The following is a 27,943-nucleotide window of genomic DNA, read 5'->3' on the forward strand; positions in this document are numbered from 1 at the left end:
TTCTCTATCTACCTACATACCTGTTTAATAAATGAGCCCATTACTGAGAATTTGATCTGCCCAAACAGATAGATTAGCATTTTAGATACTATAGATTTGTCTTCCGGATAATAAGCGATGTGCGGTGTATTTTCAGGATAGCAGTTTTCATTATAAATGTGGAATTTACAATGGAAAAGGGTGGCACAAAAATGTGACCAAAAACATAGCAATAAGAAGTAAAAAGCAAAATACTGTGGATGCTGGAAATCTAGAACAAAAACAAAAATACCTGGAAAAACTCAGCAGGTCTGACAGCATCTGCGGAGAGGAACACAGTTAACGTTTTGAGTCTGTATAACCCTTCATCAGAACTAAGAAATATAGAAATGAGGTGAAATATAAGCTGGTAGAGGGGGGTGGGACAGGTAGAGCTGGATAGAGGGCCAGTGATAGGTGGAGGCCAAGAAGAGACTGCCAAAGATGTCATAGACAAAAGGACAAAGGGGTGTTGACGGTGGTGATATTATCTAAGGAATGTGCTAATGGGGACATTAAGGGTAGCAAGCAGGACAAGCTAGTGACAGATGGCCCTAGTGGGGGTTGGGTGGGGGGAAGGGATCGAAATGGGCTAAAAGGTGGAGATGAAACAATAGATCGAAATATACTTAAAAATAGGTGGGAAAAGGTAAATATATTTATTAAAAAATTATAAATTATTGGAAAGGGGGGTGGGGTCGGAAAGGGGATGGGGATGGAGGAGAGAGTTCATGATCTGAAATTGTTGAACTCAATACTAAGTCCGGAAGACTGTAAAGTGCCTAGTCGGAAGATGAGATGCTGTTCCTCCAGTTTGCATTGAGCTTCACTGGAACATATTGTTTCTATATTTGTTAGTTCTGATGAAAGGTCATACGGACTCGAAACATCAACTGTATCCCTCTCCGCAGATGCTGTCAGACCTGCTGAGTTTTTCCAATAAGAAGTAAGTTTTGTACAAAGGAAGTATGTGCAGATGTTATATTTTTAAATATTCTCTCTTGTTATCTGGTGGGCAAATATGATATACATTAAACTTTGTGTTATCCGACACTCTACCAACCGGAATTCTCTAGGAACTGGAATTTCTGCCAGCTCAATTTTTTTTAAAGTCGGTCACTTTCAGTGTTCAGGTCATACATTCCTTAAATAAAACTAATAATAACAACAACAGATTGTAAAGAAGTTGTTCTTAGGCTTTCCATTGAAATTATCAAATAATTGGGTCAGTTTTGGTTATTGTGCCTGAACAAAGACACTTTGTCTTGTGCCTGGAGTAATGTAAACTCCCCGCTAACCAGTATTTTTCTTTATCTGGCACCACACGTTCCCTGAGCATGCCAGAAAGCAAACATTTTACTGTACTGTGTTTCTGAGGGATCTGTCAAGAAGTGAAGTCCTAGTTCTAGGAAGGCTGAGCCACAAGGGAGTTTCCTTTTAACATGCAGAAAAGTTTAATTTGGAGATAGTGGAATAGATGCATGAAGTGCAATTTATTTGGCAATTATTGGAAAGACGTAGTCTTGTCTGAAGAGTCCACCTGGCCCAGTGATGCCCCTTTTATTGAAGGTTCAGAATTCACTTGTGAAAAATGCATCCAGAAATTCCCCAGTTTCCATAATGAGGAAGAAATCGATGGGAATTAATATTTCCGGTACAAACATTTCTTAAGGTTGAATTGTTCTTAAGGGTTGCTTATGGGGATCGTTGCTGACCTTTGTTTGGGTGCCTATGAAGGGGAGACTGCATTTGGCTGAGTGAGTGGGCCTTGTTTTCTAAGCTACGGGTTAGGAATGAACGCCAAACTAAAAACCATGATTCCTCAAAACTCAAATGCTATAAAAACAGATAGGACTGACATCATATGAACAGGCAATTTGGTTCAACCAGTTTATGTTGGCATTTGCCCTCCATGGTAAAAAATAGTCTTACTCACATCTACCCATATCCCTTAATTCCCTTTTCTTTTATCCACCATGGACAAAAAGGGACAGTAGCAACATGGATACAAAATTGGCTGAGTAATGGGAAGCAGCCAGTAATGATTAATGGATATTTTCTTGGTTGAAGGAAGGCTTGTGATGTGTTCCCCAGGGGTCTGTATTGGAGCCTTTGCTTTTCCTGATATATATTAATGATCTAGATCTTGGTGTCCAGGGGACAATTTCAAAGTTTACAGATGATACAAAACTTAGAAGCATTGTAAAAGAACATGGAGAGACAATATAAAATAAGGGGTACAACTCTAAAGGGTGTGAATGGGTAGAGGGACCTGGGTGATCAGGTGCATAAGTCATTAAAGATGGCAGGACAATTAGAGAGAGCAGTTATTAAAGCATACAGTATCTGGGGCTTTATTAATAATGGCATAGAGTACAAGACCAAGGAAGTTATGCTGAATTTGTATAGGACACTAGTTAGGCCTCAGCTGGAGTATTGTGTACAGCTCTTTGTGCCACACTTTAGGAAGGATGTGAATGCATTGGAAAGAGTGCAGAAGAGGTTTACAAGAATGGTTCCAGGGATGAGAAACTTCAGTTATGAGGATAGATTGGAGAAGTTGGGACTGTTCTCCTTGGAGAGGAGAAGGCTAAGAGGAGATTTGACAGAGGTGTTCAAAATCATGAGGGAGCTAGACGGAGTAGATAGGGAGAAACTGTACCCACTCGTAAAAGGATCGAGAATGAAAGGTCACAAATTTAAAGTGACTTGCAAAAGAAGCAAAAGCGATGTGAGAAAAAAACTTTTTCATACAATGAGTGGTTCAGGTCTGGAATGCGCTGCCTGAAAGTGTGTTGGAGGCAGGTTCACTTGAGGCATTCAAGAGGGCATTAGATGATTATTTGAATAGAAATGATGTGCAGGGTTATGGGGAGAAGGCAGGAAAATGGCACAAAGTCATAATGCTCATTCATGAGCCAGTGCAGACACGATGGGCCGAATGGCCTCCTTCTGTACCGTAAGAATTCTGTGATTCTGTGACCAATCCTATCCTGAATGCTGACTTGGTTTATACCTCAAACATTAGCTTTAGCAATGAAGATCCCACAACCTCACAATGCTACATGAAGAAGTTTCTCCAGCCCGCTTCACTAAATACTTTTGCATTCAATGTGGTTCTTCATTCTTGACCCTTCAACTCAAGGGAACGACCTGTTTTGACTCTACCCTGTCCTAATCTTCCAAAATTTTAAACTCTTCTAGCATATTATTTCAAATCTGCATGGTACCAATGCACATGCCCGAATTATTCAAGTCTTTCGACATACTTGTAATTTTTCATTCCAGCCAGCGTCCTATTTGCATCCATGTTCTATAAAATCTCTGTATCATCCCTTTGGTATGATGCCCAGTATTCGTCGGAGTATTGTAACTTGAGGCCTTGTTGAGATTTTATATACGCTGACCATTACCTCTTGGTTTTTATATTCTATAGCTCTTGTAATAAAGTCTAAATTCAATTAGATTATTTATGGCCAACCAATCTGAGGTGTTATCTTCAGTTTTCCGTAAACCTGTTCTCCCAAATGCCTCTGCCCATCTACAGCACCAAGCCTGTTTCCAATTAAAGTATAATTACTATTTCTTTTATAAAAACAGATCACCTCGACTTTGCTGACATTGAATTTCCTGTGTCACATTTGATACTATTTCCCCCATCTTATCAATACCCCTTTGCAGTTTCCTTTGATTTTTTTTTTAAATCAACTATACTTCTTATTTTGATATCATCTATAATTTTCGAGACCACTCCTCTATTCCAGATCATTGATGTGCACAGTGAATAGAAGTGGGCCTAGGGCTGAACCCTTTTAACCACATTTCTTCTGTCTCTTTATCTTTCTATCCCTAGCTTTATCAAATAAAAACTGGCTTTAGCTCCTATCTTATAATCAATTTTTAATATAGTTAGCTATCCACCGCCTAGTTGCATAAAGTACTCCTTAATCTTCACTAGTAATCTCCTATATGGTATTTCATCAAAGGTTTTCCTAAGGTCTATGTGCACTACATACACCATGTTTGTCCTTTCTACAATGCTTGTTATCTCTTCAAGGAATCCCATGAAGTTTGTTGAGCACAATCATCCCACTTGATAGCTATACTGGCTAATTGAAGTATTTCCTCTTTATCTAGATATATGGCATTTTCATCCTCTACTTAAAGGCTCTAATAGTTACCCTACTTCAAATGTTAAACTAACTGACCTATAAGTTCACTCTGTCTCCCTTTTTAAAAGCGAATCCAACATTGGCCTCTTTCCAGGCCCTCAGCATGTATCTGCATTCAATAAAGTGGAAATGTCATTTCAGAGGCCTCGGAAATTTCTTCTCTAATTTCCCTCAGAGTTCAAGGATGGATCTCGTTTGGCCCTGCCAGATTCTGGGATATTCCCAGCCATCAGAAGTCCTGCCACCAGAACCAAATGTGGGTCCTGAGCCTGTGTCTGTGGGCAATGTGACAATGATGGCAATCTTCCTGGCACCAGCTAATTAAGAGCTCCCAGGTTAATTGGCCACCACTGGGATTGCCGTTACTCACCTGCGTGGGCTCAAGACCCGCATTTTGTCCCGACGGTGGGACTTAATTGTGCTGGGAAAATCCCAGCCTTCAGCCTAATTTATCTAAAATGATCTCTTCCTCAGTCATAATATTGCTTCTCTTGCTCTTAAGCTTTTCAGGATCCATAGAGTCATAGAGTTTTACAGCACGGAAAGAGGCCCTTCGGCCCATCGTGTCCGGACAGGTCATCAAGCCCCTATCTACTCCAATCCCATTTTCCAGCACTTGGCCTGTAGCTTTCTATGCTATGGCATTTCAAGTGTTCATCTAAATAATTCTTAAATGTCTTCAGGGTTCCTATCTCTACCACCCTTTCAGGCAGTGAGTTTCAGTTAATCCCCACCCTCTGGATGAAAAATTTTTTCCTCAAATCCCCTCTAAACCTCCTGCCTCCTTACCTTAAATCTATGCCCCCTGGTTATTGACCCCTCCACTAAGGGGAAAAGTTTCTTCCTATCTATCCTATCTATGCCCCTCATAATTTTATATACCTCAATCAGGTCCCCTCTCAGCCTTCTCTGCTCTAAGGAAAACAACCCCAGCCTATCAAGTCTCTATTCATAGCTGAAATGCTCCATCCCAGGCAACATCCTGGTGAATATCTTCTGCACCCTCTCCAGTGCAATCACATCCTTCCTATAGTGTGGCAACCAGAACACTCCAGATGTGGCCTATTTAACACTTTATACATCTCCATTATAACCTCCCTGGTCTTGTATTAAATGGTTCAACTAATGAAGGCAAATAACCCATATTTCTTCTTAACCACCTTATCTACCTGTCCTGCTGCCTTCAAGGATCTATGGACGTGCACACCAAGGCTCCTCTGATCCCCTGTACTTCCTAGGGTCCTACCATTTATTGTGTACTCCCTTGTCTTGTTAGTCCTCCCAAAATGCATCACCTCACACTTTTCAGGATTAAGTAACATTTGCCACTGTTCTGCCCATCTGACCAGCCCGTCTATATCTTCCTGTAGTCTAAAGCTTTCCTTCTCGCTATTTGCCACACCACCAATTTTCATGTCATCTGCGAACTGACTGATCATACCTCCTACTAATCTCTTCCATAATATCCTTCTTTTAAAAGTAATGGTTATTAAATATTCCCATCTGGAATACTGTGTGCAGCTTTTGTGCCCCTTACCTTAGGAAGGAAATTATTACCATAGAGGGAGCGCAACAAAGATTTACCACACTTGTTCCTGGGATAGTAGGACTGTCCAAAGAAAAGAGATTGGGAAACTGGGCCTGTATTCTCTAGAATTTCAAAGAATAAGAGGTGATCTCATTATAACCTATGAAATACTTAAAGGGTCAGACAGGGTATATGCAGGTAAGATGTTTCCTATGGTTGGGGAGTCTAGAACAAGGAGACACAATTTCAAAATAAGGGGGAAGCCACTTAGGACCGAGATGAGAAGAATATTTTTTACTCAGAGGGTTGTGAATCTTCGGAAACCTCCAGCCCATAGGGTGGTGGAAGCTCAGTCATTGAGTATGCTTAAAGCAGAGATTGACATAATTCTAAATACCAATGGCATAAAGGGATATGAAGATAGTGTGGGAAAAAGGCATTGAAGTGGATGATCAGCCATGATCGCATTGAATAGTGGAGCAGGCTCAATGGGCTGAATGGTCTACTTCTACTCCTATGTTCCGATGTTCTTATCTTTTATTTTCATTATCAACTACAAATTAACAATTCTGTCCTCACAGAAGACCCTTGCTTTTAACATAATAGTGTCTCAGGTTGTGAGGCTGAGCATGGGGAGTTAAAGGCATTTGTAACATATACATATTTTTTTGCTTGCCCATTGAAAGTTGGAGATGTGCCAGTTGAGTTCTCAGTATTGCTTTGCCAGGAAACTGCCTGGTAGCTTCTGAAACAAATAGAGAGTTGTACGATTCAGCTGTATAGTGTAAGACCTGGGGGCTTACGCAGATTGGAAGCTTTGCCTTGCTGCTTCAATCCGTTGACTGGATCTTCAAGGGCACAGAACTTCTGTCCCTTGATCTGCAACGTAGAACTAAAGGAGCTCTATGCGCATGGACTGTATGGTTGGTGAGAATTTTTCATGGAGATTTTTTGGTTTCTGTCCTTGGGTCGAGGTTTGGTTATAATATTTGTAGTTTGGAATCATTTCTGTAGTGAGGACCCACATTGTGCTTTTTTTGGTCATTCACATATTTTAAGTTTGGACTGCTTGCTGTGGCCCTGCATGGATGTTGGGTAAATGAATTAGCGATGGCCGGTCACAGGAGGAGCATAGTTGTCTAGATATGCTGGGGAAGTCTTTGGTAAAGGGCATCATTCTGAACTTGAACTTAGAGTCTTGTGTTGGAGTTATCTTTTGGAGAAATAGCTCCACTTGCTGGGAGGAGCAAGTGTTCTCTCTGTAATTGGAAGGGTCAGTGCTTCAGCTGCTAAGACAACAGGTCACATGGCATTACAGTGAAAGAATATTTCACATCCATTCTAAAATAGTTCTCTAGGAGTTGTTGGCTGAACCCTCAGAGGTGAGTGCATTTCAGATCATGTTTAAATGCAAGGATCTCATCGTGGGTCAGAGCAAGGGCAGCGGGAATAAGTGGCTACAAAACTCTCCTATTAGTGTAACAAGGTTGGCTCAGAGTTGGATGAGAATTGAGCAAGGCATTCGTCTCTAATCTTGGTGCTGGGCTCTAGCAGGTCATATGAAGGGGAAGAGGTCTGGCTAGAGGGCTCATGGGCAGAGATTCAGGAGTCAAGAATGGGACTAAAGCAAGATTAGAAGGAAAAGGAGCTTTCTGGGACCTAGCTCCACGTGGGATATTTGACTTTCTAGCCATTTTGGGGTTACTGGCGTTGATAAGCTGTTTCATAAGATCACAAGATAATAATTTTTTTTTTACTTACAGCTTATGGGAGTTGCTGACAAAGTCAACATTATTGTCCATTCCTAATTGCTCTCGAGAAGGTGGTAGTGAGCTACCTTGTTGAATATGATGTAACTTGCGAGGTTACATCAGAGATCAGTTAAAAGTCAACCACATTGCTGTGGGCCTGGAGTTATATTTAGGCCAGACTGGGTAAGGATGGCAAATTTCCTTACGGAAAGGACATTGGTGGACCAGATGAGTTTTTACAATAATCCAGTAGTGTTCTAATAACAGTGCTACTGCACCCCTATTGAGGGTTATGAGGAAGACCATTACACCCTGCCTCTTCCTCCCCAATGCCCACCAACCCAACGGCAGCATACTATTGCTTCTTAAATGACGTCAGTGGAAAGGTAAATCGGACAGGATATATAATGCCCAATCAATCCAAAAGTTAAAATTACCCCACAAAAACTAAATTAAAAGTTAAATGAAGCCACATGACAAAGTTAATAGTACTAAAGATAATTGTGAAGAATATAGAGAATGTGGTAGGAAAGTGTAAAGGAAAATTAGAAGAGTTAAAAAGGAATATGGAAAGAGGCTAACATATAATGTAATACTAAGGGCTTTTATAAGCATATTAAAAATTAAAATTATGGAGGGCAGGACCACGCAGTTAAAGAATGGAGTCTAATTGTGGAGGATGAAGGTATGACAGAGTTTTACTAAATACTTTGCATTGTTTTTGACAAATGCTAGTGGAAATGAGAACAGATATACAGCAAGAGAATAAGGAACAATTGTTAGAGATAATTATAAAAAAAACTAACTCTCCAATAATAACAGAAGACAAGGTTGCTAATGCATTGACCCCTGATGGTATTCTAGTCAGAGGTGAGAGAAAGCAAAGGCTTTGACTGAAATTTTTTTCATCCTACTTAGATAACTGCATTGTTTCCTGAGACTGGAGAATAACCTATGTATCATCCTTGTTGAAGTGGAGAGAGAAGGATAAAGGGCACAGCAGCAAACTATTTAGTTTACCTGCTGTTGTAGGCAAGCACTTTGAATCCATAATTTGTGATTAAAATTAATAAGCATTTAGAAATGAATGAGCTAATCAAAGACTTGTTAAAGGCAAGTTGGATTTGATATACATAAGAGTTGGTTGAAGAAGTGATCAATTGATTACTGAAAGGGACTTCAGTAAAAATAGTATGTATATAGTGTGCATATAGAAGGTTTAACAAACAGCGAATGTAAAGGACATGAGCAGGTAATTGGAATAGAGAGACAGATGCAACTTCATGTGGATTAATATGATATAATATATTTTGGAAGAACAAGGAATGGAAAGACTCTGAAGGGTGTGGGTGAATATTTTTTTACGCAGCGAGTGTAAATGATGTGCATCTTGCTGCCCACAAGGGTGGTGAATACAGGAACACAAAAAAAGGAGCAGGAGTAGACCACACGGCCCATCGAGCCTGCTCCACCATTCAAATTGATCAGGGTTGCTCTTGGGCTTCAACTCCATTTTCCTGCCTGCTCCTCATATCCCTTAATTCCCTGAGAGATCAAAAATCTGTCTAGCCCACCCTTAACTGTATTCAACAATGGAGCATCCACAACCCCCTGGTGGAAGCAGAGACAATCAGTTACTTTAAAAGAAGTTAGATGGTCATTTGAAGGGAATAAACCTGCAAGGTTATTGGGTTCAAATACTCAATAGTTCAAATATATAATTTCCCCAAAGTGTGCTTCGGGCAAATAAAGTCGTGAAAAAGACTGATAAAGTCTTATAAATTTATAAATTGTGGCATAGAGTACAAGTTTTATCACTAGGGGCATAGAGTATGAGAGAGGAAACTGTAGTTATGAGTAGAGACTTCAAAGACTCTCTATTCTAATAGAGCAGAGAAAGCCACAAGGAAATGTAATCAATGTTTTGAGAACTATGAAAATGGTTCTGATTGATTAAATAGGAAAAGGCTATTTCATATGGCTTGGAAATCAGTGCTGAAGGATTATTTGAGGAGAGACATTAACGAGGAGCGTTATATATATATATATATATATATATATATTTATATATATTATTTATATATATTTATATTGAAGAGAGATTGAGGTAGAGAGCATTGTGTCCTTTTAAGGGAAAACGTCATAATTATTTGAAGCAGATTGAAGTTCTGACTATGGAAGAGAGCCGGACAACGAGATATGTTTCAGATTGTACGAGGTACTGGTGTACTTTCTGAGATGTTCTGGGCACATCTACAGTACATCAACTATTTACCAACACAATGGTATAATATGAATGCAGCCCAGTGTCAGGGATATAAGAGTAAACCAATGTGTGGTTCTCTGAAAAAAGGGCGTTTTGCTTCACTTGAGGTTCAGGTTAAACTTTAACTTTCAAATACAAGCACTGTTTCTTCTTTCTCTTTGAATTTCTTGCCAGCTCATCTTAACTTAAACTATCTCTTGGAAGTTTCGTTCTCCTCCTACAGAAGTTTGAAGGAAATTAGTTCCATCTCTGATTTTTTTAAAGTTGACTCCTGGCATTAAACAGAACAATCAAAATGGATATTAGATCTGAGACAATGAAGGATTGGGTATCCCAAAAATCCTGAAGAATTTCACGGCAGGAGCTGGTGAACATTTTTCAATCACCTTTTTCAGGGGAAGGTTGAAGTGGTTGGGGCAGGCAGGGTAGGGTGGTGGGGAATGGTTGGTGCGAGGGACAGCAGAGTCTGGAGCAAGGAAGATCATGGAGGCTGGGTTTGGGGGTGTGGGGGGTGGGGGGCGGGTGTGGAACATCAAAATTTGGAGCCTGGCAACATTGTGGAGGTCAGGGGACATCAGAGGTCAGAGGCAGATCAGAGGCCGGGATCATGGCGGGGTGGGGGCGGGGGACGGGGCGTGGGTGGTGATCAGAGCTCAGAGGGAGTTCAGAGGCCTTGTAGAGGAGGTCAGAAGAGTCAGGGGAGATCAGAGAGGATGCAGGGTGGGGGGAGTGGGCAAAGCAAGTATGTTATATCCAACAGGGTTTCCTGGCTAGCCAGGACTAAATTTAAAATAGTGTTTAAATATGAGGCATGCATAGTGCCATTTATGGCACAGAAAGAGGCCACGCAGCCCAGTGAGTCCATTCTGGCTCTCACAGAGCAATCCAATCAGTCTTACTCTTCCTCTCGATCCCTGTAGCCCTGCAGGTTTATTTCCTTCAAGTGCCCATCCAACTTCCTTTAAAATCATTGATTGTTTCCACTTCTATCAGCCTCATGGGCAGCGACCTAGTTCCAGGTCATTATCTCTTGCTACGTAAAAAAGTTCCTCCTCACTAAGCCCCCAACCCCTCACATCTCTTGCTCTGAGCCTTAAATTTGTGTCCCCCAATACTTGTATTGTCAACCAATGGGAACTGTTTTTCCTTGTCTACCTTATCCAAACCTGTCAAAATCTTGTCAACTTCCAACAAATCTTCCTCAATCTCCTTTGTTCCTAGGAGAACAGCCCCAGCTTTTCCAACCTAACTTTATAATTAAAATCCCCTTCGGCCTTGTTGTAATATTTAAATTGCTCCTGCAAGTGGGTTCCCTGCCTGCCCATTGCCCCAGCTCTGCTGGAAGTGGGCAAGTGGAGGTTGGGATTCAGATATTTTAACATACAACTAGACCCCAAATCCATCCGTATTTGGCAGTTCAAATTCTTCCCATTGTTTTCATCTCAAAGGTTACTGGTGCTTCCTGAATTTTGACTATTCAATGAAATGTTAAAAAAATAACTTGTCTGTCATATATATTGAAAACTAATCGCATCGCACTGTTTAAGTTCAAATCATTTACCTCTTTTATACGCAAGATGACATCAAGTTAGGCTTGGTCAGAGTTCTATGATTGGCTTTAAAGAGACAACACCAGATGCAAAAAATTTCCATATACCTTCCATAGATGTTGTTAGTTAAGTGAACAATTGGACTGAGCTCAAGTTGGAGATACATTGCTGTATTCTCATACATGCTGTGAAATGTGCCAAAGACCAACTCATTGGATATATTTTCAGAACCTACTGCTCAATCTATTAATCTTACAGCCACTCAAATGTGAACAAAGTTAATTATTTGCACGTAAACCATGCCAACAGAAGCTGAGCTGAATGTGTTTTTGGAAATGAGTAATTATTAAAATAATTATAAAGGTATTTGCAGCTTTGTTGAACTTGCAGCTATGTAGAACTAAATTGAACTTGATTTTGTAACCACCATAGCAGGTATCATGGAAAAAACAATGCAGTTGCTATTTTCTACAATTTAAAAAGTGTTCATTTAATGCAGCTTGAATAGGTATTAGAAAAGCATGCAAGTATTTTACAGTATGATATTGAAAATTAGGGAATAAAATGTGTAGACTTGCTCCACCAACTGTTTATTCTTGGGACTCTTTCTCTCTCTCTAGCTGCCTCAGTATAGGCTTCACAAGGCAGATTCTCGAGTCCTTGCTAATGTGAGAAAACAGCATGATGAAAGTGTCTAAAAGGAGTCTTATTCGTCCTTAAAATGTTCAAATACAGGAGCTTCAGCCCTTCTGTGATTGAGAAGTGGGTACAGACAAAGAAACTTCAGCTATTTACTCTAGTGTCACATTCAAGGAATAGGAAGGGAAATGACATTGATCAAAAAGGCAATTGCAGCAAAGCATAGCCCCTTCCATTCTGATTGTTTTCAGCCATGGCAAAGAGTATCTGATTCCCATTTTATTAGATAGGAATGAAGTAGTGAAATGGATCTGCCTTGCAGCGAGGCAGACAGAATAACTTCAATTAAGTCAGAAGTAGTACAGCCATAGTTGCAATTCTTAATTGAAAAAGAGTCATTAAAAATTTCACAATTCCGAGTTATTCTCCACACCATTTTAAATGCTTCACATCACGCACTGTATCCCATCGGGAAAAAATTCTCAAGCAACCTACTCCCAGGCCTGTGTCAGAGCTGTTTTGCAATTGGTAGTTCTGAGATGTGCTAGAGCAGCCATGCATTGCTCTGTCTCATTTTTGCTGTTTCACCTTTCTGTGATGCCCAGCTAAAACACACTGCAGGGCACAGTGCTCTTAACCTCTTAACACTCAAAAAAATCAAATCTTAAAGTACAAATGGTATAAGATTACACAGTGGTTTACATGCTGTTGGATTTTGTGCAGTCAGTCCTTCATTAGGTCCCAAAGTTAGCGTTTTCTTTAAAGATTTAGCGGGAATAAACATTTATTTTTGAATTTGATGCCCATTGGAGTAAGGGATGTGAGTGCTGGGAAATTCTGAACACCCATTGTCAGCTTTAACCATTAGGTACAGCATGATGCTCGGTCTGCTCTGTCCCAACAATCTGCTTCGGCCTTCATCTGAGAAAAGTAGTGTCAATTGTGTTAGTGGGACAATTTTCTATTTTCCACATCAGCTATCTCTGCGAGATTGGCAGTTTGCGGTGAAATTGGGGCAGCAATGTGATCTAGGAAATTCCCACTGTGAAATGAATTGAGATTGACCAGACTCTTTCCACCGAGGTGATGGCTTGTTTCAACAAATGTCCAGTTAATACTAACGTAAGAATTATTTACTTTTCATTGCCATTAATGTGAGTTCCCATCCTTAATATTCTACTTTCTGGACTTGTTGTATATATTTTTCCTGCTCTGCAACTTGCCGGGAAACAGGTGAGATCAGATTGTCCGTCTCTTCCCCACCAGCCGAATTTTACTTCTCATCGCTTCCTCCCCATTGAAGTTAACAGAAAGCAAAACCTGGCAGTCGATCTGATCACAATGTCCTGCTGAGTTGCATAGGTTAATATTAGCTTCCGAGTTATGACTTCCCTATATCTGTCAAGGAGTTTGAGGACCCGGAGACAAATAGATCAGTCCCAACAAGTTTATGGATTCTGAAACATTGATCCTTTCTCTGTACACCATTGTCGACACAGGTGGGATATGGCAGACTTGAAATCTGTTACTTGATCCATATATCCTTGGTCTATAGCACTCCAGGGTACTGTTAATGGTGAATCAGCCATTCTCACTGACAATAGGAACCTGGAATGGTACATCTGTCACTTCAAGGTGGTATTCCTCCCATTCAGCTTCAGTTAATCCTGCATGCCAATGCCCAAAGGAGTAAGATATAGGCAAAGCAAATGTAATCTGAAATGGGATCATGGGCAGTGCTAATTTATTCATTTATGTCTCTGAACTTGGGTAAGTAGGTTGTGTCCCTACATGGAGAAAGTGTGGACTTCATAATAAGTAAACCCAAACTCTAACTCTGTGGATTTGTCAGTAATAGACTAATAAACTGCAGTTTATCAAACAAAAAAAGTTGGTTTCTAACCCTATTACATTTGCGATTCTAACCTACTCTACCAATTTGGAACTAAAGACTGAATTCAAGAATTCTCATCTGTTTGAACGGTTATTCCAATTTTAAAGAAAGCCTTGCATTTATATAGCGCCTTTAAGAACTTTGTCCCAAGTGCTTTACAGCCATGGAAGCGTTTCTTGAAGTATAGTCACTGTTTTGTGTGTGTGGTGTTTGGGAGGGTGGGGGAGTGTGGTTATCTCAATTGGTTAGACGGCTAGCACATGTTTCAAAATGAAGCCAACAGATTGGGGTTTGATCCTCATTCTGGCTGAGGTAGACTTGGGGCCTGCCTCCTCGCCCTGACCCCCCAGTAAAACCGGGGTATAAACCACGACCCTCGAACAATCTAGGATGCTTCCCGGAGAAGTCACAGTTGTAATGGCAACCAATTTGCACATAGAAAGCTCCCAAAAAAAACGCAACATAACAATGACTAGAGCATCTGTCTTTAGATAAGCTGAGGGCTAAACACTAGCCTGGACACTGGGGAGATCTCAAAGGAAAACAGAAAATGCTGGAAAAACTCAGCAGGCCTGGCAGCATCTGTGGAGAGAGAAACCGAGTTAACGTTTCGAGTCTGTATGGCTCTTCTTCAGAGCTGGGTAGACCCTCCCGGCTCTTAATGGTTCCTCTGCTCACCTGCTGCCGTGCAATGAATGATACATGTGAGTCCATGCTCAAGACAGCTAAGCGAGGCTAGAAATGTATTCTGATGGGCTGTTTGATTGGGGAGTATATTATCTCCCTTCAATATATCCAACACATGCACTTTCTTCGAGGAGTTAGTGCAGAACCATCAGGGGAGAAACTGATCGAAATCCTACATCCCCCTTTTCCTTCGACTGTTCACCCCAAAGCTGCCACCGTAACATCAGTTAACTTATTCAGGCTGGACATTACACCTGGAGACTGCCTGGTTCACAGGAGTAGTTCACCTGCGTAAGAGCTAAATTCCTGATCCCCAAAATGTGACAACGCTTATTTGACCATTTTCCTGCCATAGAGAGTGGAATGAAGAGGTTCAGTAACCCACACACACACACACATCGGGACAGTGTATGAAATCTATTGACTGATGGGTCCCGGGTTTTCTAGTGGGAGGTTACCAGGAGCTGATGAGCAAACCTTCAATAATAAATAAAAACTCAGGGCTTTATAAAGAGGGCAGAGGGGAGAAAAAATATATATTCATAAGGGAGGTGCCAGAGACAAGAGGGCTATTTTTTTTCTGGTTCTTTGGTTTTGCCCTCTTTCTCTCTCCAACCCCCAAACCTCACTTTGCTGATGCATATTTCCGTGCCGTTCCAGTCCGTGCAATTAGCATCTCATTAGCATCTGATTATCATCTGATTAGGCGGTGATTAGCATGCGGAGGTGGAGCAGCGCCGCCACTCCGCTCGGCTCGGCTCCGCACACAAGCAGGTGTATGCTCAACATGGCGTTCACGATGCCCGGCGCTGCTGCTGCTGCTGTTTCTCACCATCTCCTCCTCTGCCTCGCCGTTTGGGCACTTATCATCGGGAAAGGTAAGCAAGGGTGCAGAGAAAGAGAGAGAGAGGGAGAGAGGGAGGGAGGGAGGGGAGTGTAAGGGGGTTAACAGCAGCCACACATGGATACATCCAGAGGGCTGGGAGAGAGAGAGAGAGAGAGAGACAGAGAGAGAAAAACCCTTTATTTTCAAGAGGCGGCAGAGACAACATAGGTTGGGGAAGGAGGGAGAGCTGAAATATGTTACTGTTTGAGCCCAGTTGAACCCCCAGCAAAGTTCTCTGGCATCTTTCTTCTCAATTTTGATTTAAGCTTAAAAACAAATGCTTGAAACGGAGCGATGCCTTTTGACGGTTTCCAACATTAAATCTGTGTGTGTGTGTGTCTGTTTTTTTTTAAACGGAACTTTTGCAAGCCTCGGAAGCAGAGAGAGAGAGAGAGAGGGGGGGTGGGAAATCTCAGCAGCGTTTCTGGTGTTTAAAAGAAAAGGAGTTTTATTTACAAGGGAGATTTTCTTTTTTTTTTTAAAAGAAAGAACTTAAAAAAGCTTCGGGCTGTATCTGGCTGGTGGGTTTTGCCATCATGTGGCGTCAGGCAGTGTTGTGTATCAAGACGTGTTCGCATTGGGGGACTGTTCTCTGGTGAAATGCGTGGAACTGTGAAAAGTTGAGAAAGCGGTTTGATTTATTTTTTGTTTTACATAGCGGTCTATTTTGTCTGTTGTCCCTCCCTCCCTCGAGGTTACACGTTTTATAAAATAATGCCTGGGCTGTACATTTGGAGCGGTTGGGAGTTCAGGTGGCTGGGTTGAAGAGAGAAGAGGGCGACGTTTCTCAAGAAATCCCTTGTTTGAAAATTCGACCAAACTGCGGACTTGAGAGGGAAATCTCTCGATCCACTTGGGACTTCTCGGTTGCCGACGCTGGGCTCTGCCTGGAGAACTGACTGCGATTGAAACTGATGTGAAATCCAGCCTGACAAGCTGTTGCAATGACTAGATGTCAATTTCACCTCCCTCCCTCCCCCTCTCCCTCCTCTCTCACTCAGTGCGGTATTGACTTGAAGGCACAACAAGTGGAGAAAATGAATGTCCTTCTGTCTTCGGTTTATTAAACGATGTGAGATTTCCTTTCCAACGGGTTCATCCTATTTTTGAGGCGAGTGGAAGGAGACACGGGAAGCCCGCCTTTTTCACCACCACCCCCCCCAACCTTTCCTCAGCCCTTTGTTTGCGATTACTGAAACCCATCGCCACGTCCCTCTCCTTTCTTTGTAAAAAAAAACCTTTTTTGTTAACTCCCACCGGCTCCGTATCTTCCCCCACACACACACCCGGATCAGTAGTTTCTCAATGTCCTGCTGTAACGACCCAGTGTAAGAGAGCAATAGTTAAAATTAATAACTGCAGTCATGCAACATGGATTGACATGATTAAATCTGCATTAAACTGCACAGAGGAGCTTTACGACACTTGAAAACTTTATTTCTCCTCGTTTTTCTGTGGTCTTGAACTGGACTAAGCGTTTTTTTTCTCCCCCCCCCCACCACCCCCATCCTTTTTTAAGTCTGGAGCAAGATTTTTCCCTCCCCTCTCTCTGCCTTAACTATGTTTGGGTTCACGATGGAGAATTCCGTTTCGTGGTAGTTCACACGCAGCAATAATAATAATACAAGCCTCGTCCGCCGCTGAACTCTTAAAGGGAAGAGATAAGGACGAATTAATTCCTGTATTGTGTGAAAGGAGGGGTGGGGAATTGTCTGCACTTCCAAATCCTGTTTTTTTTTTGTTTCAAAACATGATCGACCCATCTCTCTCTCTCTCTCTCTCCAAACACCTAATATTCATGTTTACATAGATTTAGCAATTCGTGGATTGATGTACATCAAGGCGTTTTACTGTCCATGTGAATTAGCGTTTATTTTTTCAGCCGGAGCTACTGTTGGAAATTCTGACCTTTTTTTTTGATGTTGAACACATAAACCTGACCTGATGAGTATGTTGGCTGTTTATGCGTTTCCCCCCTCCCCCCCAACCCAGAACTTCCAGTGCAATATCCCCAGAAACTGGCGAATTTTACCCGCACTTTTGGTCGGTGTCGTTTGCCAAAGTTGTTTTGGGAGGGTGGGTAAGGCGGTAGTGTCACCAGCTCATTACACTGATGGCTTCATCAAAGCAGTTCCTGCCCTCCGTGCTGTTTCTTATTTACAGTGACTGTCCAGTGGATGATGTGTCTGGGGACATTGGCAACGACCTTTCATTACTGGACGAGAAAACATTTTTTTTTCCCGTCGATTGTCACAAACAAGAGCGCTATTGATTGACCTTTTCGAATTTGAACAAATCAGAGCACCCGAAACAGCAGCTAGTGACCGTGAACAAAAGCGAGTATTCACATGCGTTTTGTAGATGATTTCCTCCACCACAATGAATGCTGTTCGTGATCAGTGCAAAACACAGGATCACTGTACTCATTTCAATAGTTTTTTTTTTACCCCAATGCCATTCACATTTCTTGGGAGATGCATTTTAATACAATGGCATTTTTTTTTAGTGTGTTTATGAACCGATAGGAAAGTCAAAGCCGCCAAATGCTTACTAATCTCAGTGCAATTTTTTTTACATCACCTAGAGACAGTACCTGCCACATGTGTTATATTTTGAACGTGATGAAAGGCTGTTTCAGCCCATATTTTTGTGGTGAATTTAATCGAACCCTCTCTTTTTATTTTATGTGGGAATATCTAGGATTGTTGAAGGTCTGTGAGCTGTTCAGAGCACATAACATTCAAATGTGGTAAACTCTTACTGTTCTGAGTAAATCCGAGTGCTGTAGGTTTTGGAGGAGGATAAGGCTATTGAAATCATGACAATGTATGGGAATTTGCGAAGAGTATGTTCTACTGACCCACACAGAGGAAAAAGCAGATTTTTTTTTTTCCCTGGAGATTTGTCCGGCTCTGGCTTGCTCCAATGTGCTCCTGGGGATTTCTGGTTGTGCATTACAGTATTGCATTTATCGGATGTAGATCTAAGACATACAGCACATTTGTTACCTAGGAGCCTCTTTTCAGATAGGCTGGCATTAAATTTCTTTCATCTTCCTATATCAAAGTCTGGCACCATTTTCATTGTGCTTTTTGCTCATTTGGAAAGCTTTCTCCTGGATGGCTGTGCTGTGGTGGGAGAGATTTCAGTCCTGGCTGCAGAAGAAGAGAAAAAAATTAGAATCTAAGACCTTGTCACTGAAGTTGATGAATGTCTTTTCAGCTATTTAATGTTGGGCTGTTTTATTTTTCTCTCTCTGTACTTTCTATATCCCCTTTATTGACACTCTATAACTGAATAACTGTACACTGGCTTGTAATCAATTGTTGTAATTATTGAATAATTTTTCTTCTTTTTAAACTTGAAAGGCATTTGCATTTCATTGTTATAATTACAATTAGGCCGACTTGAAATTACCTTGAGACTGCCTGTTAGTGGAATTTGGAATATAGCAATTTAGCTATAAGGAAGAGTCATTGTAGCTTAGTCCTCAGAGTCAGTTAATGCTCAGTAACTTGTAATCAGTCACGGAGATGTTAATTTTCCTTGGAACTTTAGGTCAGGGATCAAGGCCACAGCTTGCTTTGAAATATTTTACTTTTTAATGGTGTATACAGTATTGATTATTTTAGTCCAGGAGATAGTACACTCACAGCTAGTGAGATTCCATGAAGCTCTTATTACCAACATGTTTACATGTGGATTTAATGCAAATAGCTGTAGTTGTTTAAGGAATCCAAAACATTTTGTTTAGTTCCTAAATTCTGATTGCCTATTGCATGTTGTAATACTGAGCCCATCGAAATGTTTATAAACCCATCCACCAGCTTATTTATGCTGCTGATGCATAATTAATCTTTTTCAGACTGGAATTGAAAAAGTGATAAATGAGAATTGTATACTCTAGTAGTTGGAGGCACTACTGACAAATATTCACTGATGCTACAAGAGCCATTTACAGGCACTTTACTACATAAAGCAGATTGGAATAGACAAATTTCTATGATTATGTTAACATAAAGCTTACTTCTCCTAATTTAACCCTCTTGTCTCTGATGTCTCAGCATGCTGCTTACTGTATGTTTTGGAGGGCGAGGTGGTCTGCACTCATCCTGTAAGCCTGAAATATCCCACAGTTTTTGTCTTCATGGTCTACTTAAGTGAAGACATTGAAGCCCTGAGGTGCAGAACATTCAAGTCAGTTTCCTGTTAACTCAAATCTAACACAATTCTTGGTGCTCTGGTTTGGAATTTATCCTTATTTCCAGCTCCCCTCCCCCACCATCCCCCAACCAAAAGAGGTACCAGTGCTAAGAACAGCCCATTCTAAATTTCTGAATCCACAAAATTCAAGCAAGGCAGAGAGTAAGCAATCCACCTCCAAATGACAGGTCATGGAAGCTGTATGTGACCCACAGACTGCAGTTTGGATGCCCCAGTGTAAGTGCAGTATTGATTGAGTTGTAGTCATTCAGTGGGTTACCCAGCCAGAGCTCCTAAGGTGCATGCAACATTCCTTTCAATGATTTGGCAAGAATTGCTGGAACAGATCCAGCGGAGGAAGGACATGAGCAAACAGGAGGGAATGTAAGCCTTGGTACTTTGATCAGGAGCCAAACACCCAACACCTTGTGGTGCAGCGGAAGTCGATTTTTGCCTTGTTTGTGTAAAGGTTAGCACTGTGAGCTATTGCGTGTCAATCTTTAGTTCAATTTTTTCAACCTGGCAATCACTATGCTGGTGAACTAGTAGTTAAATTCTGTCGAGAGATGTGATTGAAACTTTGGTATTACTTATTCTGGGGTTACAAAACCTTCCTGCTCAATGGCAGCAATGATTAGCCTGCTTGTGGGGGTAGCGTGTTTCTTTTAAGTTGGGTGGGAGGTCACATTGGTATGATGTGCATTTAGAGAATGGGGGGGTTTAGTCAACTCTAATGATTCACTGGACAGGAAATCTTTCCAGTGTTCTGAATGAGACTTTGCTGCATGGAGACAAAGCTAGCTTGTAAGATTCTGCCTTATTTCCAGCAGAGGAATGTTATTCATCCTTTTCTGCAATCAATCACGGGCTAGAGCCTGTTGCTTACTTAGTGTATTCTAGTGATGCAGTTTTCATTCTGTATAAAACCTAGGAGATATTTTGTATGTACAGTATAGAAATGTGTTTTACAAGGGCAGAAATTGATGCTAGACTTGTCAAAACAAATATTATTCTTGGCACAGCAGCCCAGGGTCACCACCAGGATTTCAGTGCATATAGGTTGGGATTTTCCAGCCACGCTGTGGTGGGAGCCGCCATGGGGGATGAGGCAGACTAGCCAAAAGTCCATTGACTTTCGGCAGGACCAGAAGACCTCAGCAGTGGGCGGAGCCATAAAATCCCGGCCATTATTTCTAGGGTTGCCAACCCTCCAGGATTGGCCTGGAGTCTCCAGGAATTAAAGATCAATCTCTGGGTCACTGCGGTTTGCAACCCTGGAGAAAAATCATTGGGACGCTTAATTTTCTTTGAGCGTTTCTCTTTACCAGATATAAAAATATTGAAAATGGGGGGAGAAAAGGCTGTTTGGCTGACAGTCAAGCATCGTGAGTCTTTTTGCTTTCCAATTGGCGTAGGAGGGCAGCGCGTCACAAGGATGGATGTGTTGGCCAACTAATGGCTAGAGAATGGGGGCAAGTCATTGGATGAAACCTCCAGGAATATATTTAGTTACAGTTGGCAACCCTAATTATCTTAGTGTCACTGCCAGGGTGGCAATCACTCAAATATGTGTGTCCCTGTCCAGTGTTGCATCAGACATTGTGATAATCCCATTCCAGTTATGGGCTCATATGGCCAAGGGGCCTCTTTGTCATTGTGCGTTGGCTGGGACAGATTCAGCTGTTAGGCACTGTCTGATCAAATCATGTTCAAAAAATATTGCATCATGAAGTTTGCAGGAGAAATGGACTGGAATCTAAAGAGGATAATAGCCCCAACAACCCTGGAGTTCTCCTGTAAGGTTTTGTTATATAACACTATTTTATTTACACTAGCTTTCTTTTAATATAAGTCTTTAAGCCTTTTTCATTACTTAAAAAGAAAATTTTGAAAATTAACAGGGGACTCCAATATCTCAGAATTGGGAATATAGTATTCTGGGTGCCTTCAGTTCCTTGTATTGTTTTGAATACCTGCTAACGTTGCATCTGAAAAAGCAATACCAGCAGCCTGTACATCACACCAAATAACATTTAGTCATCATTCAGACTTGCTGAAACTGCAATGTTCTCTGTTATCCAACTGTCTTAGAAAGAATAAACAGACCTGGCCCTGTTTCATTGGACTGCTACTTGAATCAAAATTGAGTTGTTTTAGATAAGTGACCAGAACGACTTTGGGACTGGATTGCTTGCATAGCTGTACCACTTAACATCAACTGAAGGAGTGTTTTTGATTTTTAAGGTGCTGTAGAAAGCTCTTACTGAAGTATAGGTCATACCTGACAAACTATTTTATCCAGAGTACAATGCAGAAGTATCACTGACATTCATGCATGAATAAATGCAATGTTCCAGATCTTGCAATACTGTTGTTCTCTTTATAAAATGACTGTGGCTTCAGGCCTCACACTAGGATTCGAGCACAGAGACTGGGTTGATGCTTCAGGAAGGGATTTCAGGTGTGTCAACCTTGAATGAAGCAATGAAACTCAGACCCTGTCTTTCTGTTCCAATAGGAGTAGCGCTATTCTAAGCTGGAGGGATTCCTTGAAGCCTGCTGGCCAAATTCATCTTTCGACTAGTGCCACCAGGAAAACAGATTTACTGGTCAATTTACCATGTGTTATTTACCATGGGATCTTGCTATGTGCAAAATCACAGCCAACTTTGCCTAAAATCAAATTTGAGCCCCAATTCTGTTCTGTTTTTGTGTTGGAGGTATTAACTAATTTTTATTAGGGTGCTATTTTAATTGAGATGATTTTTCTCCATGGTCAGCTTTCTGTGATTTATGAATTCAGCTATAGAAATGGCTCCCGACCAAGAGTAGCAAACCTTTTCAGTCTCCCCTTTGTGAATATCTGCTATGGGGCCTATTGAATCAGCACAGATACTTGGTGGCTTGAGTTCTCCTTTGATAAAGAAACAATCAACAAGGCAGTTTTGAAAAACTTTAAGATGGTAAATGCTCACTTCTGTGAGTGATAACCTGTGATCGTGTTACTAGTGGTATTTTAGGTAATGTATTTAATTTTCTCAGTCAAAGGATTGTCAGTGTCAGTATATTGGGGAATATACCAATATAAATATTAAGATAAAGTGTAAAATTAGAATTAGTCAGTTTTTGTTCGTTTGATCCAAATTTGTTAATAATGCAACTTGTTCCACACTTCTTTTGTATAAATTGGTTGTTAAATTAATGTTTTGAGACTAATACATGATAGCATTGAACAGGTTTTAAGAGTTATGAAGTGGGTTATTACTTGCCATTTTATTTATTATCCTTTCTTTCTGCAATGCTTTATTTCAAAAGCAATCTTAGTTTGTGCCTGCCATACTCAATGCTCAATTTTCACAGCACAAAATCCTTTTCATAGACCACTTGAATAATTCCCTAGGGAATTAATTCAAAGGTTTCTTTTTCTTGCGAACTTTCCCCTCTTCCCCTCCCCCTAGGTTTTGACTCCTCGCTGGGTTGCAATTCCATGGGTGCTGAGTCATCCCTGATACCTTCCTCACTTGGCAGTCTTCACGTGAAGAATCGTACTAAGTTTTGGAAAAATATTCCACAATAGGGACCATCACAGCCTTCCTATCTTCTTGCCTGTTTTCTACACAAAGCGGCTTCAGCCAGGGGTTCATTGGTTCCCTCTTCTGATTAGGATTCATAACTGATATTTACTCCCCCTCTTCCCTTCAACATAATGATGCTGAATTCAATTGCCAACAGCTGCACTGCTGTTCTGGGTGAAACCAGCTAACTTGACCCTTCCTGAGGATTTAAGATAGGACTGAAGGACCTGCTGCTCACTAGACAATTTACTGAGCCAGTGAGGAAGCAGGAAGGTTTTTTTTTTGCACAAAGTTCTTTACACATGAAGATGCAGAGACCTATTCATTAACTCATCATACCTGTCAAGGCCAGCACTTCTTAAAATAACAAGACTACATTCAGTGAAAATTTTTGTGAACAAACATGCCTGTAGTAATCCCCGCAATCTACTTTGGATTGTAAAATGATGGTTTTGAGAGAAAGCTGCAAATATATGCTATCACATCCAGACAAAAATGCTAGCTGTGTATTAAGAGTAGTAGAAAATGATGAGTCACATATCAAATTTGTACTTCTTCACCTCCACTAATTTTCAGTTGGATGTATTATTCCAACTTGTATGTGGCATTTAGATCTGCTTAGCATGGCTGCTTACCCAAGATATCCTAGAGATAGGGATTTTGTGGTGAGGGTGGTCTAACGTTGTATTGTATGTGCGAATGTTTTGATGTAATATTAATGAAAACTATATGTAGTTCAGTCAAAATTCTGTTTCCAGCAGTAATGAAACCCTAAGTGTGGGGCTCCCTTAAGAGCAGAAATTAATGGTTTCAGCAATCTTCCCTTGGCTTATTTAACTTGCTGTGTAATGCAAGCCCTGCAGCTTATTTCATCCTCTTGGTTTTAGAGGTGACAATTTAGCTTTGATTCTTCACAGTTGCTATTCATCTATTAATAGAAGCTTGCGGGTTTGATTTAATACTACTGTCCATTTGTTGGCATTTGCAGTTTTACAGAAAAATCTCGCAGGCCTGAAACTGGCATACCAGTTACAGTGTTACCATGTGGTGCAGCAGCTGTTGGACCTGTGCATGTGTCAGGGGGCGGGAAGTCTGTGAACACACTGCATTCCTGCTACTGCTAACTTCACAGTTGTGTGCTTATACAGATGTCAAATGTCTTTATGTGGGAGCAGAAATTCCTGGGGTTTTTTTTTAATGTTTAACTTGGTTCAATGCCTATTTAGATCTCCTGTTTCTCCGCCTTTGACTACTGGTGGCATTTTGAATAGATAACTCATTCCTTTTACAGTTTAGAAATTTTAATAGTTGTGCGGCAGACTGTCTGAAAGTTGTTTGTAAACTTCCACATAAGTTTTTGCGTGGTATGTACTGAAACACAGCAACCAGTAAGTGGTATAAGTGCCTTTATCTTAAATAATCAATCTATTGGTGCAGCTGTACACGTTTAATGTTGGTATAGTGTAAAAGATAGCACATCTGTGACGTGCAGCATTCTGTGTGACTGGGTGATGCTGGGCTATTTCAGTGCAGTGGTGGTTGGGTTGGGGGGGGAGGGGGTGTGGGGGGTGGTGTGGTTGTACAATGATTACTGAGGCCTGGCTGAGGCAGGCAGGAGCCCATTTTGGTGAAACTCACTGAATCAAAGTTGCTCAGATTGCAGCTACGAGCCTTTCATTGTTAGAATGTGACAGCAGTGGTGGTTGGTATTGATAAGTATCCAGCTGAGCATTGCTTCCTGTACTGAAATTGTGCCAAATATGTTTCTTGCTACTTTAGGTTCTACATCTTCATTGAATTAACCATGAATTTAAACTGACTGGTTTGGATTGATACATGGATTACAGTTGATCACAAGTCTCTTTGCTGATCTGTAGATGTTGGCTAGGGGATAGCAAGGGCGGAGAACACTGACTTGCAGATCATTAAATACTATGTATCCTTGCTCACCTGCACAATTGATTCCATGTATGCTGTACTGTGTAGGGCCAACAGTGTTCCTCAGTTGCCACATTGTATTCCTAGTGCTTTAAACTTCGATATTACATTGTGTCCTGCAGAGATGTCATATGCCTTGTATTTTAAGGCAGGGATTCCTATTCCATTTATATTTAACTGCAAACCTAGTTTTTGTGAACCACAAGTAAGTACTTTCAGATTATTTTTCTCCAGCCTTTATTAACTTCACCATTTCAATTATGTAATTACAGTTTCTGGCAGTTTAAGTGGACCGCTTAAATTTTAAAAATGCTCATCATACCAAACAGCCTCCAGGTAAAAATTGAATATTGAATTCAACAACTTTAGATCTTAAACTCCCCCTCCCCCCCCATCCCCACCCCGTTTCTTCCCCCTCCCTTTTGTTTTTTTTTCTCAATAATTTATATAGATTCTTCTTTTCCCACCTATTTCCATTATTTTTAAATCTACAACTGATACCTTGTTAGTCTTTCCACCCCACCCCCACTAGAACTGTACCTTGAGTGTCCTGCCATCCATTCTTAATTAGCACTTTTCTTAGATAATATCACCACCTTCAACACCTCTTTGATCCTTTTGTCTGTGACATCTTTTGATTATCTGCTCCTATCACTGCTTGCTTGTCCCCACAACCACCCCACCCTCAACTTCTCTCCCCCCGCCCCCCACCTTAAACCAGCTTATATTTCACCCCTCTCCTAACTATACTTCAGTTCTGTTGAAGGGTCATGTTGGACTCGAAACGTCGACTCTTTTCTTCTCCACCGATGCTGCCAGACCTGCTGAGTTTTTCCAGGTAATTCTGTTTTTTGTTTTGGATTTCCAGCATCCGCAGTAGCTTTTTGTTTTTATCCAGGTAAAAATTGTTCAGTGTTTGTATGTTCCATGCAGTCTGTCACTGTCAAATTTTGGTTCGAATGTATCTTCAGATTGCTGTCACTTGCTTTGTTCATCCAAAAAAAGTGGTATCTCCTGGTGTAAGGTGGTGTTGAGTTGTTTCCATGCACTTTGCACTGGTGAGCAACAGACTTGCATTTTTAGGCAGTGCCATTCACTGATGCCTCAAAACGCTTTACAGCCAATGAAGTACTTTTTGAAGTGTAGCAATTGTTGTGATGTAGCAAATGCCAGCAGCCAACTTTCGCACATCAAGATCCCACAAACAGAAATGGGATAATGATCAGATAAACTTATTTGGGGATTGTTGGTTTGAGGGATAAATATTGGCCAGGACACTGGGGCTATCTGCTCTGCTTCTCTTCAGAATATCACCGTGGGATCTTTTTCATCCACCTGAGAGGGCATATGGGGCCTCTGTTTAACATCTCATCCAAAAGGCAGCTGCTCTGACAGTGCAGCACTTCCTGGGCACCGCACTGGAGTGTCAGCCTGGAATTTTGTGCTCAAACCCTGGAGCCTCATAATTATATCTCTGCTTTATTTACTTGTGTGAATTCTATAATCTGTTTCTTCATTTAAACTGTCAAAGCAATAAATTAAATAGTTTTTTTTTTGAATAACATAAAATTAATTGCTACTCTATCTCAATTACAGCAAATTAAATTGTAGCCATTGACTGGAGATTCCTTCAGAGTGTTTTATTGTGCAGATGCTTGCTGTAAGTGAATAGAAAATTGAAATAATTCTAATTGACAGAATTGTTACAAACTTGTTTTAAAGTAAAATGAAAAATCAAGTGAGCAGTGAAACGCAGTCTATTTACATGGTGCAGTTCAGATGCATTGTTAATCTGAAATTCTCATTTGCTGAATGTAACTTTGCATAAATTAAAAGCTGCAGTTTGCCTGAACCCCGTCAAATTTTCCTCCAGGTTAAATGGTGGCTCTGCCTATCTACACTTTATGTAGTCCAGAGTTAATTTTCCTGGATCAGTATTTGGCATGCTTTTGTTCTGGCACAAGTTAAACTATGATCCCACTCAAAAACAGAATTACCTGGAAAAACTCAGCAGGTCTGGCAGCATCGGTGGAGAAGAAAAGAGTCGACGTTTCGAGTCCTCACGACCCTTCAACAGAACTGAGTATAGTTAGGAGAGGGGTGAACTATAAGCTGGTTTAAGGTGGGGGGGGGAAGAGAGAAGTTGAGGGGGTGGGGTGGTTGTAGGGACAAGCAAGCAGTGATAGGAGCAGATAATCAAAAGATGTCACAGACAAAAGGATCAAAGAGGTGTTGAAGGTGGTGATATTATCTAAGAAAATGTGCTAATTAAGAATGGATGGCAGGACACTCAAGGTACAGCTCTAGTGGGGGTGGGGTGGAAAGACTGACAAGGTATTAGTTGTAGATTTAAAAATAATGGAAATAGGTGGGAAAAGAAAAATCTATATAAATTATTGAAAAAAACAAAAGGGAGGGGGAAGAAACGGGGTGGGGATGGGGGGAGGGAGTTTAAGATCTAAAGTTGTTGAATTCAATATTCAGCCCGGAAGGCTGTAAAGTGCCTAGTTGGAAGATGAGGTGCTGTTCCTCCAGTTTGTGTTGGGCTTCACTGGAATTAGCACATTTTCTTAGATAATATCACCATCTTCAACACCTCTTTGATTCTTTTGTATGTGACATCTTTTGATTATCTTCTCCTATCACTGCTTGCTTGTCCCTACAACCACCCCACCCCCCCTCAACTTCTCTCTCCCCACCCCCCACCTTAAACCAGCTTATATTTCACCCCTCTCCTAACTATACTCAGTTCTGTTGAAGGGTCATGAGGACTCGAAACGTCGACTCTTTTCTTCTCCACCGATGCTGCCAGACCTGCTGAGTTTTTCCAGGTAAT

The 27,943-nt window shown here is 41.0% G+C and overlaps 1 protein-coding gene across 4 annotated transcripts in view; it reads left to right on the forward strand.

Annotated features, from left to right (window-relative positions):
- The first annotated feature begins 15,224 nt into the window (after window positions 1–15,224).
- The window catches only part of cadm1a (cell adhesion molecule 1a), a 391,655-nt gene continuing 378,936 nt past the window's right edge, over window positions 15,225–27,943 (forward strand). Inside the window, exon 1 of one of the 4 annotated variants that reach the window (XM_078532192.1) lies at window positions 15,225–15,383. In XM_078532192.1, coding sequence (XP_078388318.1) covers window positions 15,284–15,383 — 100 coding nt within the window. In that variant the 5' untranslated portion in view covers window positions 15,225–15,283. The remainder of the gene's footprint in view (window positions 15,384–27,943) is intronic. The other 3 variants (XM_078532195.1, XM_078532191.1, XM_078532193.1) reach the window with 3 other exon arrangements.

The sequence above is a fragment of the Cetorhinus maximus genome, chromosome 2 (genome assembly GCF_964194155.1).
Source record: "Cetorhinus maximus chromosome 2, sCetMax3.hap1.1, whole genome shotgun sequence".
NCBI lineage: Eukaryota > Metazoa > Chordata > Chondrichthyes > Lamniformes > Cetorhinidae > Cetorhinus > Cetorhinus maximus.